Source organism: Festucalex cinctus, chromosome 20 (assembly GCF_051991245.1).
Source record: "Festucalex cinctus isolate MCC-2025b chromosome 20, RoL_Fcin_1.0, whole genome shotgun sequence".
NCBI lineage: Eukaryota > Metazoa > Chordata > Actinopteri > Syngnathiformes > Syngnathidae > Festucalex > Festucalex cinctus.
The window spans coordinates 17,671,540-17,687,509 of NC_135430.1; the positions used below are offsets into that span (position 1 = coordinate 17,671,540).

At 35.8% G+C, this 15,970-nt stretch overlaps 1 protein-coding gene and 1 long non-coding RNA gene across 12 annotated transcripts; one reads left to right on the forward strand and one right to left on the reverse strand.

Moving 5' to 3' along the window:
- Positions 1-38: 38 nt before the first annotated feature.
- On the reverse strand, positions 39-14,870 carry LOC144009799 (uncharacterized). 11 transcript variants are annotated; one of them, XM_077509687.1, is made up of 10 exons: positions 14,757-14,870; positions 11,247-11,647; positions 10,416-10,653; positions 5,166-5,225; positions 4,991-5,055; positions 4,839-4,913; positions 3,860-4,013; positions 2,885-2,992; positions 2,730-2,778; positions 39-1,926 (listed from the first exon to the last, which is right to left on the reverse strand). In XM_077509687.1, the coding sequence occupies exons 4-10, from the start codon at positions 5,166-5,168 to the stop codon at positions 893-895; spliced, it is 1,488 nt and encodes a 495-aa protein (XP_077365813.1). In that variant the 5' UTR covers positions 5,169-5,225; positions 10,416-10,653; positions 11,247-11,647; positions 14,757-14,870; the 3' UTR covers positions 39-892. The 11 variants fall into 11 exon arrangements, with proteins under 11 accessions (XP_077365813.1, XP_077365814.1, XP_077365817.1 ...); XM_077509688.1 differs by having other exon boundaries at positions 10,416-10,664; XM_077509691.1 differs by lacking the exon at positions 4,839-4,913.
- LOC144009803 (uncharacterized) lies at positions 8,550-10,723 on the forward strand. Its single transcript, XR_013281048.1, has 2 exons — positions 8,550-8,842; positions 10,519-10,723. It is a non-coding gene; the product is annotated as an uncharacterized LOC144009803 (long non-coding RNA).
- Positions 14,871-15,970: the final 1,100 nt, after the last annotated feature.

Here is a 15,970-nt window from a genome sequence, read left to right on the forward strand (position 1 = left end):
GTGCGTTCACAGACAACACGGACGACAGTAAACCGTAGTAATTCGCTAAAAACAAAGTACTGCACATTTTATTTATAAAATACAAAATCACAAGTTTATGTCTTCAGTGCATTGTGTCAGTGATTATCACTACAAATTCGGCCTTACAGCAAAAAGGTGCCAGGTCAACCCTATGTGGGATTTTTGAGGTTCACTATGTAGTTTCAGCTTTATTTGATCAGGGTTAATTCCACCTGTTCATAAATCGTTACATAGCTGCATAAATGAGTGTACAGTATATACATAGTATACTAAAACAAATATATACAGAAAAATGGTAAAATATACTAAAAAAAAAAAAACGGCAACACACACATGATTGAACATTGCGGCAAGACAAACTTGCTGTGTTTTGTGGCTATGGTGTTTATTGCGCCTGTCACAATGAACGGGATGGAAATGCATTTTGTCATGATCAGTTTGCACAATTAGCACACATTACTTTGATACAAAAATACATATTTACGTCATTATATTCATATTACCATAACAATATAGGTTTTAAAATGGTTATGTGGATTTCAGGAACAAATATATATGAGAAAGATGTATCAATTTACACTGAAATCAAAATAATTCAGTTAGATGCTCGACTTTGACCTATAAATCAATCTCAGCAAAAACTGGTCTGTTGTTAGCCCAATATGTGTTGCTTTTCCAAATGTATTGCAATTTATATCGGAAGGTGACCATATCAATATAGGAGTGATACTGGTGTACACCGGCAGATATATATATCCATCTGATATGATGAGATGGGCATACTGCTATTTTTTCTCCCCTCTTAGCAATGATTCTTCTGCTGTAAAGTACATCCCACTTTGGGGTAACCGACATGCTGCATGCCAGTGAACTAAAATTGTAGCTCATCACCAAAACTGAGACATTGGAGGAAGTCACCTTCTCTTGAGTGTAATGCGGCGGACAGTGTCTCGACATGTGGTAGTGGTACAGAGAGCTTTTCCTTACTCAGAGATGGAACAGACACTAATTTCTGACTCTGACCTCTCGTCAAGGCCTCAAAGTCCACTGATGGTACTTTGATCTCTGTGTCTTGACTCAGTAGTTTGGAGGACTCAGATTTGTGATGCACAGTAGCGGGATTGAATACTTGTGTTGTTATCGGATTCTGCGCGGTGGGCGGCATGTTTTTTCCCGCAACACTGAGCGCAGGAGCGGTGGATGGGGTCTCAACAAGTCTCAGTGGCGGTACTTGATTTGGCACGTTTTGATTGGTGGCTTCTGCCACCAATGTCTGACATTGTGTGATGGGCCGTGGTTCCACCTCTTCCTTAAGATGTGGTCGCTCAGCGACGTAAGATGGCTTGTCAAGATGCTCCAGCGCTAACTGGATGGGATTATTCTGAGTCTTGGAGGGGCCTGCTGCCACTGTGTGACCCTGTACAGGCAGGTCCAGCTGAGGCTCTACTTTTAGATTCCCTGTCAGCGTAGGACCTTCAAACAACTTGATGATTAGCTGCTGGGGTTCCCCTAAACTCAAGGGCTTAGCATGCTCCTCAGCCTCTGTAAGTCCTTGAGGCTCAAAATGCTCCAGTAAAAATTGGAACCCATCTTCAAAACTCTGAAGCTCAATCTGAGACGCAGGGGAAAGAAGCATACAATCTAGCAGATGGTCGTTCTCAAGACTTTCTCCCTGAGTCTGTCCGTCAGTAGCAATCACCAGTTCGTTTTTGACACACGGCATCTGCACAAATTTCTTTCCCTCAATCAGCACTTCAAAAGACTCTTCTGAATTGAGCGCAGAAGGAGGCTGGAAGCTGTAATGCATCATTTCGGAAGAGGAGTCCAATTCTTCAGATACCACCATGTGCTTTGGGACTGTAGAAAGAATATTGCTATGTGGAACTTCAGGATCTGGTGTATCCTCTGTAAAGAGAACAAGAGAAGAACAATGATATGAATGCATGAAATTGTATATGGTGTTCCACGGGGTTCATATCTGTGGCCTCTGTTGTTTGCATTGTATCTGCTACCCCCTGGATTCCATCTTAAGAAAACAGTGGTGGTTGTTTTCAAGTCTGTCAGCCTCTTAACTAATTTGCTCCCAATAACGTGTAAATACGTTTTTGTTTTTTGTTTTTTTGGGGGGGGGGGGGGGGGGTTATGCTAGAGCATACAGAAGGCGTTGTTGCAACCTCTCAACTGCAAAGAACGGTTGCAGAAATTGTAGTTATTACACAAACGGCCAGCAGGTGGCAGCAGAGCAAAGGAGATCAACCAGAGCCATGTAGAAAAAAAACTAAATTACTTACAATTTTGAATAGATTTGTGAAAACTGATGAAACTTAGCTCTCTCTTCTAATGCTAATTGCTGCAAAATGGTATCAGATAGAAACATACTTTTTTTCCTGATGAAAGGAGACTTTAATCTTTCTTTTGATAGGTTCCATGCTCTTATAGCATTAGAACACAATATTCTGTGGGCCTTGCAAAATCAGTCAAAATCCAGTAAAACAGCCGGGAGCGAATGGGATTGTTTCTGTGAAAATGGCTGGAAGTGAAAGAGTTAACTGCGTGATTGGCAATGTCAAGTTGAGCAAATCTAGTCCAACACAACTAGCTATCTAACAAAAATAAAGGAACACTCCCTTAAGATGCATGGACTATCAAAATTATGCGCGTTTCGACTACATGACGGCCATGTTTGTGTTGATATGGTAGTGACGTACTTGTAACACCAGTGTGAATCTTACTCTTTCGCCGCTTCCTGCGTTTCCCCTAAAGAATGGGTGGGGAAGAAAAAAAAAAGTGTTCTTATTTGATATCCAACAAATTCCATTCACGTAACCATCATGTGAGTTGTAAACAAACACGTGGAGCTCACATAATTTTCACAGGTGGACCAGCGAGGATAAAGCTGAGCGTGACGTCGTTTCCGAGCGTCAGCTTCTTCGTAATATTTGTCCCTGTCCGCCTGCGGTAGCAACTTCCACTGTGAACACACAATTAGCACAATTGTGTTTGAAAAATACACATGAATTGTCATAAAAGACATTTTGAAAAGGAGTTAAGTAAATGTAGTTCAAAAGGACATTTGTTTCTCGCTTACATCTCCCCAATGCTACGACCTCGTGGACAAACAATCTGCTCAACAAATTTGCTAGTTTGCAACAATATTCAACAATAAATTAAATTAATAAATATTGTTTGGTCCAAAAGGAACTTGTGTAATTATAGTGTTTCAAAGAAATTCGTCTTAATATTTTATTTTATTTTTACACGTTTAAACATTTTGTTTTATACCAAAAAAAAAAAAAAAAAAGATTGTCCTAGTCATGATTTCAACGATTACCAAATGAGTCGTGGCTAATATTTTCTTCATAATCGAGCGCATTTTGAGAATCACTAGCTTAGATCGTATTTTTACAAGGAAAAGGTGACAGGAAAAACCGGTTCCACGTTTGCAGGAGCAAGAGTCTTGACAAATTTTCACATTTGCTAGCTTGTTAGCATTTAAACCACTGGTGATACTCTGGCTCCCTCTAGTGATACATGAATGAATCACTGAATTAAAAGTTAAAAGCGGTGCATGATATAGTGTCTTTTTTGTAGTTATATTGTTATTTTAAATAAATGTTCATGTAATTTTTACAACGGTTTCAAACATTTAAAAATGTTGCAATGGCTTACAAACATTTTAAATACTTTTTAAGACCAGACTGGTGCCAGAGTTTTTGCTGACTTGGCGTTCCGAAAATCTTTTCAAAGTATAATGCCCACTTCTCTTCATATTTTGATGACCCAGGAAATAAAATTTGCAATCTCCTAAAGTGCTTGCTCCAGTGCATGCATAACTCACCATTTTCCCGAGGGCCACATGAACAGACGCGCTGTCTCTTTTCTCCAATTGCATGGTGACTACTTCTCGGTACTTATTTGCAAACAACATAAAGGCGTTTGGCGGCTTTTTTATGTAGGGCCGCTCCCGCACATGTTCAGCCTTTCTTGTGTTACTGAAATGAAGGACACAAAATATGGCGTTTTTAACTCTTTCTCTGCCGTTAACGTTAACTGACGTTAACGGAAATCCCACCGAGTACTGCCATTAACGTTAATTGACGTCAACTATTTTTTTTTCCTCCCCTCAATGGGTAGCACAATATCTTGGGCAGTTCTGGTTTCCTGAGTGAACAGAATGTTTTTGTTTTTTTAAACATCCACTAGCTATGGTCAGCAGATGGCAGCATTGTATCTCTTCAATGGGTTGCCGGTGTATAAAATTACAATGAAACATGACGGAATCTGATTAAATCAAACGTTTTCAAGGATGCCGTGAATGATCAAAACATTTGTCCCATTAAATATAATTCACAGAGCGTCACTAAACCAAAAAATATTTGTGTCAAAGTCACTCTTGTGCACAAAATGTCTCTTTTTCACAAAAAAGCTCGCTTTCCTTATTTTTTCTTGGTGTCACTCAAACTACCTATTTTCAAATGGTGATTACTCAAGAACGGAATAAGGTAGAATCATACTTTTTTTTTTCTAATGAAAGAATAGAATCAAATCTTTCATATGATATCCCCCATGTTTATGTAGTCATAGCACACAATAGTCTGTTTGCCTTGAAAGATGAGTTAAAAATGCTCGAAAGTGGCTGGCACTCTCAGGTTTATTTTATTTATTTTTTTGATAACGTGCGGCAGTCAAAGAGTTAAGGAAACATTTTCAAAGTTTATGGTATCTTTCAGAAATTCTTTCCCCAAGTTTCAAAGGAGAAAAATACCTTTGCATGTACTGTAGACCATGTACAGAAACATTTGCTCAACAAAGCTTACATTGTTGTGAAGAGGTTTTGGGGAGGAGCTGCAGACATTAAAGGATGCACCTGCTCAAACAAAATTTCTCCATTCCTACACATAGATATGAATTAGAAAGACTGTGATCATGTGAACAATTTAATTCAATAGTTTGTGAGGGTTTGACTCACATAAAACCAACTGGTACCATCTGAGGGGCCCCAGGTGTCATCATCATGCCCGATGGCGCCCTCATCTGAAACAGAAGTCATTTCCATTTTTCACCGTGAACTAAAATTCTCCATCAAGTTGCTCAATCAGAAATACATAAATGCTTCAATGTAATGGAAAACTGCTAAATAGTACCATTTGTTGAGGATGTGGGCCTATGACATTTTGAACAGGCCATTGATGCGGCAGTTGTTGCTGTTCAAAGGTAAAGGACAGTCAAGATCAGTGCAGAATTCACAATTTTTGTGTTTTATATTAATGGGCTTATGCAATATTAGAAAAAAAGGTTGTTGCAAAAGAAAGATCTATCAATGCATGCATAAAGTATAGATTACAACCGGTGAAGCTATTGGAGGGAATTAAGATGTTTTTAAGACATTTTCAAAAAAAGTCATAATTAAAACAAAGTTGATTTTGAGAAAATGGGAAATCTTCCTATACTGTTTGTCTTCCAGCAACAATAACTTTCAAACCAAAAAAGGTTAGCATTTAGAAAGACGTTGACTTCACTAATAATTCAATGCTACTTACCTGACTATGATTATGGAAAGCAGCATGACTATTGAGGTGTACCGGGGGTCTGATATGTTGCGGTACATTGTACATGTTTGGGGCCGCCATCATTGTAGCTGGCTGTGAAAAACGAGGCCCCACGGGGAAAGTGGGTAGCATTGGCCTTGGATGGCATTCCGGCCTGAGCGGGTGCATGTTGATCCAATGTCAGTCACAAATGCAGATCTCGATCTGAGGCGCTCGTCATTTATCAATTAGAAAACAGACTTTTGGGGGTCTAACTCTGCAAAAAAATCTCATTGTTGTTTTTCTACATTTAGTAACATTTTATGAGGCCGTTAGCCATTAGTTTTGCAGCTTGTATCAAAGATGGATGCATGGATTATGTAACATCATTTCTTACAGTGGTGATGAACCCTTGTCAACATGATGTATTTGTGACATTTCAAGGATAACGCAAACAACTTGAGAGCGATTACACATGTCAAAGCCTCCAAAGACTCTTCCTATTGGCCCGCCATTGAACTTTTACCTACACAAAACTTCAGTTGTTAATATCAATAATTGAACCTATTCATTCTTTTTTGTTGTGATTTAGTTGAGTATTGTTTGGAAAAATTGGATTTTCTTGATGTTGATTGCTGGCTGAAATAAATGAACAAATGAAACGAAATGTTTCTTGAACATCAGCCATCATGGGCCTCAATGTCAGTTTATGCAATACTGCATCTCCATCAAGAAATGCATCCTTTTCTTAGCCTAACAAAATGTTCAGAGCTCCCAAGGTTATTAGTAGGTCTTAAAAAGTTAAATGGAAACTTAAGACTTTTAAGTAAATACCATAGCTCTCTATAGTTTGACAGTAAATATTTTTTCCCAAAAAAATTTATAAACACCTGACATCTTAACTTTCACATTTCTTTGTTTTAATGTCAAACAAAAACAAATTGTTTAATTTTAAATACTTCCCTGAGATTAAAATGGTTTTTGATTTACTTTTTATCAGACGTCAGATTTTTTTTTAAAAGGCCGATACCGATATTCACCAAAATGCCCAATATTGGTGCCGATAATCGGCCTGGTCTATCCCTATCCATCTACTCACCTTCGCCCACTCCATATTATTAACTCCTGATCTAAAATTCATTCATTCAACCTTTCTTGTTCCTACCTCACCGACTTGCTTCACTCCTCCAACCATGCACGGCACCAACCCACACGATATGAAAACTACATTTAAATCCAAACTTAGGACTCACCTCTTTAAAACCGCATCCCCCACCTGATTTCTCATACAATACCAATTTATCACCCATCCATCAATTTCATGCACAGCTTGCAGGTGAGCTGGAACCTATGTCAGCTGATCATTCACACCCACAGCAAGGTCAATTTATACTAGAGCATGGGTGTCAAATATATAATAGTTCAGTGTCCACATACAGCCTCATTTGATGTCAAGTGTGTCAATTATGTTGTACGTTTAATAAAACGCACTGCAAGTGCGTTATGAACATATCCATCTTTCTTTAATGAACTATCCTTCCACAAACAACCTCGGATTTCACAACAATAACGTGCAAAAAAGCTTCATTTTATCATCTGACATCTACATGTGTGCATTATGACTTATGCAGTGATTGCACAAGCTCTGACTTTTATTTAATCGTTTTTCGCAGTGGATAAAGTGTGCATCAGCACCCGTCAGGTACGAAATTGTCGACGTTGTTATTTAACTGTCGTGCTTCAAGCCGTCAATTGCATAAGCAAGCAGTCAGCCTGTTTGTGTTGCTAGATGTCGTCAGCTTTTAGTTATATGAGTATATGAGTTTTGGTTTACTTCGCTACTTGGGTTTGTCTGTCGTCAGTTGTTGAATTTCTCATTTCACAAAGTGGTTTACTTCGCTACTTGGGTTTGTCTGTCGTCAGTTGTTGAATTTCTCATTTCACAAAGAGAACCTCTTGAGTGGCAGCCAATTTAGAGGATGTCAGCGTCACACCATTGTAAATACAGAATCTATCAAATAAAAGATATAAACTAAAAGGTGCTCCTTACCTTCCTTTTTCCCCGTAATCATTATAACACAGTCAACACCCCCAAAACGCATAAAACAAGCTATTTGTGAAAATACGTACAACATTGACGATGATGCTAATCATTTAGCTTAATGACGCCTCAACATATTCACAGCTGTTTTCTTGAACAAAACAATAATGGGAAAAAACATGCTTTTAACTGCTAAATAATATACTGTACATATAAATAGGAGTGTAACAATGATATTTTTAACAAACTATTTTACGCTAGTGTTTTCCTTTTTTCTTTTTCAATGAAACTTTATTTAAACAATCTAGAGTACAATTGAATATTGTATCCAAATAAAAACACAAAACTCGCCAAGGAGGACACAAAGAATATGAAAGCTAAATTAAATTGAGACCAAAAAATACAGTAGGCCTATAAAGTGCTTACTATTGTTTGCGTGTGTTTTATAAAATAACAATAAAACTATCCTTTTGATGGCCAAATAATGTATTTACAAATAATCACCAGTCTGACAATTTTATATTTGACAACCTTTATAAACTATTTGCAGGCCATTTATTCCCTACCACCACATTTTTTCAATTATTTATTTAAACAATAGCATACAAATCATGTGGAAAATTTAAATATAGGTACACAAATTCACAAAACACTCAACTTAGGTTGCAAATATGAATACTAAATAAAATATTAAGACTGAATAATAATAATTAAAAAAAACATACAGTATAAAGTATTTTGCACTGTGTGTATGTAAATGAAGTCACCGCTTCAAACTCTAAAATTTAAATGTCTTCTCTCCTCTCTTTTGTGACACATTTGTTGCAGATTTAACGAGACTCCCCCCCCCCCACTTTGAAACAAACTGCGTGTAACGCTTTTAATTTCCAAAGATGTTCACGAGCCTTCCTTTGTACGACAAGGCGAACTCTCGAATGCTTCCATCTGCTGGCCATTGTTATTTATGGGGACGGGGCAAAGTTGACAAAGTTGACGCACAAGTCTCGATTTGCGTAAGCAGTCAGATGCGACGTAGTTTGCTTCTCTACGATGACAATGTCGTATCTGTTAATTTACGTAAGCAGTCGGCAAGATGTTTATGTTGCGACGCGTGGCCAATGAAAACATGTACGTGCTGGTGTTACGAAATCTGCACGTGTGTTTGTCTTTTGGTCAAAAAATAAATAAATAATAATAATAATGATAAAATTCGGGGCCCGCCTGTCAACTAACTACTGTAACCCACAAACAGGTATGAAACGAGATAGCAAATACAATTAACTTACTTTACAGTTGATGACAAAAATCTCACATAGCATTATCCAGTAAAACACTTTTTACATAATTTTAAAGTTATGGAACTGCTGCTGGTGTTTAGATGAATATAACATCAATTGTGACCACGTTTTCATTATCCATTTCAATTTTGACTTTGAAATGGATGCATATATGCATATGAATGGGTTTGTACGGATAGGAAAAAAATAAAAATGGTGCGGAGGTGGTATATATTTGTTTGTAGCAAAGAATGTTCATTTTAAGGTGGTGGGGGAAATGTCATGCATGTTACAATGTGTCAAAAATAGGATATAAATAAAATAATAATACAGTGAGCATTAATAAAACTAATTGAACAATACAAAACATTGATAAACAGTGGATCTCAAAAAGCCTATAAAACTAAAGCAACAAATGTAGGAAATATTACAAATAGTTACGTTTACCGATGTACGAATCTGCAAGAAAGTATTATACTAAACTGTTGGAAAATAAAATTGGTAATTGGACTATATTAATTTGTGTAATTAGAAACTGACATAGAAAAAAAATTCAGAAAAAAAATTCAGAAAAAAACACAATGCATGCATTGAAAAGTTCAGATTCTTTGTGCATATTGAACCAAACATTAAAGAAAAAAATATATAAAATATATATATATATATATATATAATTAGAATGAAAGCTGCAACAACAACAACCTCTTACTCTATTGACTTGGAATTTACGTGTGGCATCTCACTGGGGTCAGTGTGCTCACAACTCACATTCCACAAACGTAATATTAATCAGATTACTTTGTTTAAGACTAGTGGGGCTGCATAGAACATATTGGAATGAGGGGTGTCAAAATTAGTGCGTTAATTTGGAGTTAATTTAATATTCTTTTAACGCCAGTTACGCCACTATTTTTTTTTTTATGTGCAATTAATTTTAACTTACTTATTTGGAAAGCCTGTACTGGGGGAATTACAAATGCAACATAGACAGGTCCACGTCAAAATCTAGAATTATTTGTTTTTGTTTTTAATAATAATATGTATGTATTTGTGGAGACTGGGTGCAAGTTATATTTTACAATTTAAAAAATGTGCAGAATTTCAAAAATTTTAAAGATTAGATAGCTCACTCGTCTTTTTTACAGTACATCTTTTTAATTTTAACTCAATTTTATGAATTATTATGAAATTACTGTATTAACGACTAAAATATGCAGCCATATTTCTATTAGTTCAACATTTTTGCCCCCACTTTTATGTTAACAAGAGTATGAAAACTTGGGGAAATTTTTTTTTTTTTATTGTACATTTAAAACAGGTATAAAATTTGTGATTAATCATGAGTTAACTATGGAAGTCATGCGATTAATTATGATTACAAATTTTAATCGTCTGACACCCCTAATTGTAATGAATATTTTTGGGTTGACTTCTCCTTTAAACACTTTGTATTCATGTACATGTCAAGTTTGCGTTTCCATTTGGGTGTAAACATGAAAATTGAAAAAAAAAAAAAAAAAAAATGAAGCGCATGTAAACTTTCTTTACCCTCAATGAAATGATTAGCGAGGTCAGCCTCTGGAAGTCCAAACATCACATGTCCGAAGGCTGCTGAGGTGAATGACTCCGTTGCCCTCGTCTCTGTGTACAGGTTCGAGATGGCGACTTCTGACATGTTTTCTCGTGTTGGTATTGGCATCTTCTTGAACCGCTGGGTTTTTCCACGACGCCGTGCAGTCCAGGGTCCTTCATGTGGATGCAGCATTTCGATTCGATGCGAAATTTGCTGAATCGAGACTGAATCATGAGAGCAAGTATTGCAATGCATTGATCAAATAAAATATGATAAAATGCTATTTTTACCCCAACAAAGAACACATATATGCACATAACATATATTGGGACATATATTGTAGAAATGCGTGTGCAAGCCTGAAAGCTAATCTATTTAATTTTGAGTCTTATATATATACACACACATATACACATGTATATATACACATATATATACACATGTATATATACACATATCTATATATATATATATACACATGTATATATACACATATCTATATATATATATATACACATATCTATATATATATATATATATATATATATATATATATATATATATATATATATATATATATATATATATATATATATATATATATATATATATATCCTTATATATCCTCATATATCCTCAATTAGTTGAACAATTTCCATAATTCAATTCAAAAAGTCAAACTTTCATAGATGATTGCTTGAGGGCCCATAAGTGATTTCAAGTATTTGTTTATCTTTACATTGTTTGGGTTTCCAGCTCCTAAAATCCACGCCAAGAGATAAATGTAAAATGTTCAAAAATCCTACCTTGCATGATGAGAGTTGATCATCCAGGTGATTCAGAAATATTCCACCTATTTATGGCCCCTCCCAACCAGGAACGCGGTTCCTGCATCCACTCAAGTGCCATGCTGAACATAAATTGCTTTCAATTGCTGACTTCAGGTTCTCTTAATAATCCAAGAATCTCCGAGGAACTGCAGGAATGCGGCTTGCTGCTCTTGTATTTTCCACAAGTAATAATCCACTCTGAGGAAGGGAAAATGATTCCAAATATTCCACATGGTAAGGACTTCTCTGCTTCACTGTCATTGTAGCAAAGGTATTTCCTTGTTGGGAGGTCTGAAGGTGATCTTGCTCCAACCATGTTGATCCGTGATGAATACAAAAGGTGTCCTTATTGAGGATATTCCGCCATCTTGCAGCTCCTGCAGGACATTACATGTTTTTAAAGGAAGTTTAAAAAAAAAAATCCTCAAATGTTATTTGTGCTCCCACTAGTCTTAAAGACTATTTTGATTAATAATGCCTTTGTGGAATACACTGACCAGTCTAGGCCAGGTGTACCCCGCCATGCCCAATGTCTGCTCACCCAATGCCATAAAAAGATTAGGAAAAAAATATTACTAAATGTAATTACTATTATTATATTAGAAAGCTTAAGGGGCAACACTATTGATTGACAAACAAAATGACAAAGAAATATCAAAACTACACTTTATAAGACTAAAAGTAATTGCAGCGGGAATTTTTTATTTTTTTTCGTCTGTCAATTAATTTAATACATGCGCTTTCGGGTTCTATTTGAAACGTATTTCGGTACTTACTACTGGATGACCATACAGAAACAGGAAGGTCACACAGTTTGTGAGCTCGGCCGCCCTCTTGTGGACGCTTTCCAAACTAAATGCTCACGCAAAATGAAAAAGGAGTTTCGAAAATGAAAATATAATAATAACTGACAAACCTGCTCTAAAATCTCATTTAAACTGATTTTAAAAAGCAAATACCTGTAAGATAAATAAATAAATACATAAATTAAATAAATAAATAAATAAATAAATAAATGAAAGTCAAATACGATTTTGATCTTGAGTCATTATCCCCTACAGTTAATCAGTGTAAAGAAAGGACAATGAAAGTGTAAAACTTAAACGTTCAGTACTGACATATTCAAGACAGCGAGAATGTCTTTTGTTTTCGTCTGTCAATTAATTTAATACATGCGCTTTCGGATTCTATTTGAAACGTATTTCGGTACTTACTACTGGATGACCATAGAGAAGCAGGAAGGTCACACAGTTTGTGAGCTCGGCCGCCCTCTTGTGGACGCTTTCCAAACTAAATGCTCACGCAAAATGAAAAAGGAGTTTCGAAAATGAAAATACCAGCTTTTGTAAAATGCTAGACTTGAAAGCCTGCGTTGTCAATAAAGATTTGTTTTTTTGTTTTGTTTTTAGAAACATGTTATTGGATTGTGCAGGTTGTTTTTTTGTCTTTAAAAAAACAAAACAAATTTTTGCTCTATGACATTGCCTACCTTGACTTGCATGTTCCCCCTTTTTTTTTTAAGAAATAAGTTTTAAAATGGTGTTGACTACTCCAGAAGTACATTTATGAAGTTATACACTGATGCTGGATGAAAAAGGCCTGACTCAGCAAACATTCTAATTGACTCCAAAAGTGAGTTGAGGCCACACCAAAATCTCTCATCCATGTCTTTGATGGGCTTTGCTTTGTGCACAGTCATTGAGACAGGAAGGAGTCCATTGGGACAAATTAGAGCGGAAACCGGGCCAAGCTTTCTCATCCAACTTCAGCGTGTGACCTCATAAATGTGCTTCAAGAAGAATGGTCAATATTTTTCGTAAACTCTATCTTGCGCAAAGACCCCCTCTCCGTTTTTTTTTTTTTTTTTAAAAGGACTCATTTAGCCAATTTCAGCAGTAAAAACTAACAAGTTAGCATTTTGATAACTTCAAAATCATTTTCATGTGCAATTAATACATTTAAAAATAAAATGTTGCCACTTGCTGTCCACCAAAATTGACATCTGTTGCTCAGATGCCAAGTTTGCGAACGTCACATGACCAAACCCAGAAAATAGGTCAGCAAGTAAAATGAAGTTGTCAAAATTAATTCTACACAAAAAAAACTTTTTGCTGAAAATGGTTAAATGAGTCAGTCAAGTATCGTATTTTCCGAATATTGATGGGGTTTTATGCTGTTTTTGATGTCCAAGCTTACTAGTAAACATCACGGTTGCCATGGGGACCGTGCGACAGGTGGCGACACTACCGCTGAAGGCTGCTGTATGCCAAACCATCCAGCAGATGGCACAGTTGTGTAAAAATGAGGTTTGCCCAACTGTTTGCAATATATTTTAGCCAAAGTGCAGTGTTGGGAGAAAGTTCTTCTACCACATTTTCTATTTTATATTCTTCACCCCTAAACAGAATGAAAGCATCTGAGAATTTTACAGATCTTTATCTTTTTTTTTTTTTTTTTTTTTAATAAAGCTGGAAAATTGTTAAAAAAACAGTACTTAGTTCAAATTTAATTTAATGATAAAAGAACAATACATCCCCCCTTTTGCTTACAAAATAATTTGATCCACCTCATCCCTCCCACCTCCGCCTGCTTTGGAGCACTGAGCACAAGTGGAGCAAGCTGTCGGTACCCTGTGACACATTTCTTCACTTCTATTCAATGCCATCACATATATCGTAAATGCGATGTGAAAAACACGTCCATTTTTATGTTTATGGGGGGAAGAAAAGAAGAGGGGTGGGAGGATAAATTTTGTACCATTAAGCCATTCCTGTGAATATTCAGTCATCTGGGTCTTTTCATTCACAGGGTCCTGGTCTATAAATGATTTTAACTAAGTACGTAATAGCAGCAAGTAATCTTCACATTTTTTAATTTTTTCCTCAAGCCCTGTGGGTCATAAATGACAGATCATTAGTTGGTCCATTGTACATAAAAATAAATGTCTCTGTGGTCATATTCTCTTCACTTTAGTGACCATGACTCAGCATTCCAATTATAGTTACTGAAATTATGATTTTTTTTTTTTTTTTTTTGGTTTGGTCTTGCAATTTGCTATATATTTGTGAATTCATATAGCATATCGCATTTTTGATCCATGTAGTCACAGTGGATAAAGTATTTATCATGGATACGTTTTTTTTTTCATATCACAAAAACTACCATTTGAACAGGGGTGTGTAGACTTTTCATATCCATTGTACAATGCTGCGATTTATTGCTTCTTCTTTTTTTAATTATTAGTATGCATATTACAGAATATGACTAAGTTTGTGAAACTTACCTGTATACCTCTCCAAAGTCTAAACTATCCAAGTTAATTTAATCCACTGAAACAGATCATCAGTTACGACAAACAAATTTATATCTGGTGTACATCTCTCATTAAAGAAAAAACCCCAAATATAATTCGGCTTGTCAAACAATTTTCCAATTTAAATCTTTTTTATTTATTTATTTTTTTATACCCCTAGTACTGGTACTTACTAAGATACATCTCCATCAGTAGTAACATATGCAAGGTCAGCTGCTGTTTTTGAAGTGGTCAGACTGAAAAGTGTCAGAAAACACAATGACAATAATAAAATTAGCCAAACAAGGACTGCAAAACCCACACTTACCTTCCCTATCCATGACTAAAAAAAAACACAAAGACATTAAACTGCAGTCACAACATTCTTTCAAATGCGGGAAGGTACAGAACATAGTGTTCCCGATGTCACAAAAATTAATTTTATGCCCTCTGATGTCATTTTATGTCCACAAATTGTATCAGGTTTGATGAGGACTTGATGAAGACAAATTCTGGTTCCAGAATGTTGAGGAATTCCTTTGCAAAATAATTTAAAACTGTTTATTCACCAGGTTGGCAGGTTACACAGCCACCTGAAATTTATCAGCTCGCTTTTTACCTTGTGATTTGGATTGACTATTGCATACAAAAATAAATAAGTACAGTTGTCATGAATAAAACTGTGGGGAAAAATGTGAAATTTAATGGTGATTAAAAAAAATAATAATAAATTAAGGCTGTATTGAAGAGAATCCTGAATGTGTATGATCATTATTAATCAAGTTTTGTTGAAAAAAATTACAAAAAAATGTCACCTGTAGTTATTAAATAAATGAATATTTTTTTGTAATTGTTTCTCTCTCTCTCAACACTGTTCACCTGATGCGTGGCTCATTTTGTGGACTACTGATGCTTTAATGAAAAATAATATTAATTTAGCCCATTCCTAATAACAGGTGTGCAGAATGATGGCCAATTTTCAATACTGCACAGATGAATGCAATAATCATGACAGAGCAGAAATATCATTCTGAATTTAAACAAACTATTTAAAAGTGGAAATGGAAAGAGGACTTGTACCTGATCCCAAGCAGTGTGTCGAGGTGCGCCGGACTATCCCGTCATAACCATTTGACTTTGTAAACTCAAAACCTTTGTCAAGGTTAAATATTGTAAAAATGAGCACTGTTCCTTTTATGTTACTGGTACTTTCTAGCAGCCGTGGTGACATGGGAAATATGATGCACTATTTGAAATGGTCAATGCGAGAAAGAGTAAAAGAGAATATGGAATGCAAATGAAACAAAATGTAAACGGCTGTGCAGACTGTATTTACCTTCTCTTGATTAAAGCGAATGTGGGCCATTAAAGGTTGTGTGTTCTCTCTTAGAGCATGTGGTTGTGTTCA

Bases quoted from the DNA above. Each gene is read 5' to 3' on its own strand.
- LOC144009799 (XM_077509682.1), bottom strand. From the start codon at position 6,837: ATGAGAAATCAGGTGGGGGATGCGGTTTTAAAGAG. The intron at 4,914-4,990 runs GTGAGTCAAACC...ATCTATGTGTAG, and splicing joins ATGGTACCAGTTGGTTTTAT to GAATGGAGAAATTTTGTTTG. The intron at 2,993-3,859 runs GTGAGTTATGCA...GTGTGTTCACAG, and splicing joins ATGTGGCCCTCGGGAAAATG to TGGAAGTTGCTACCGCAGGC.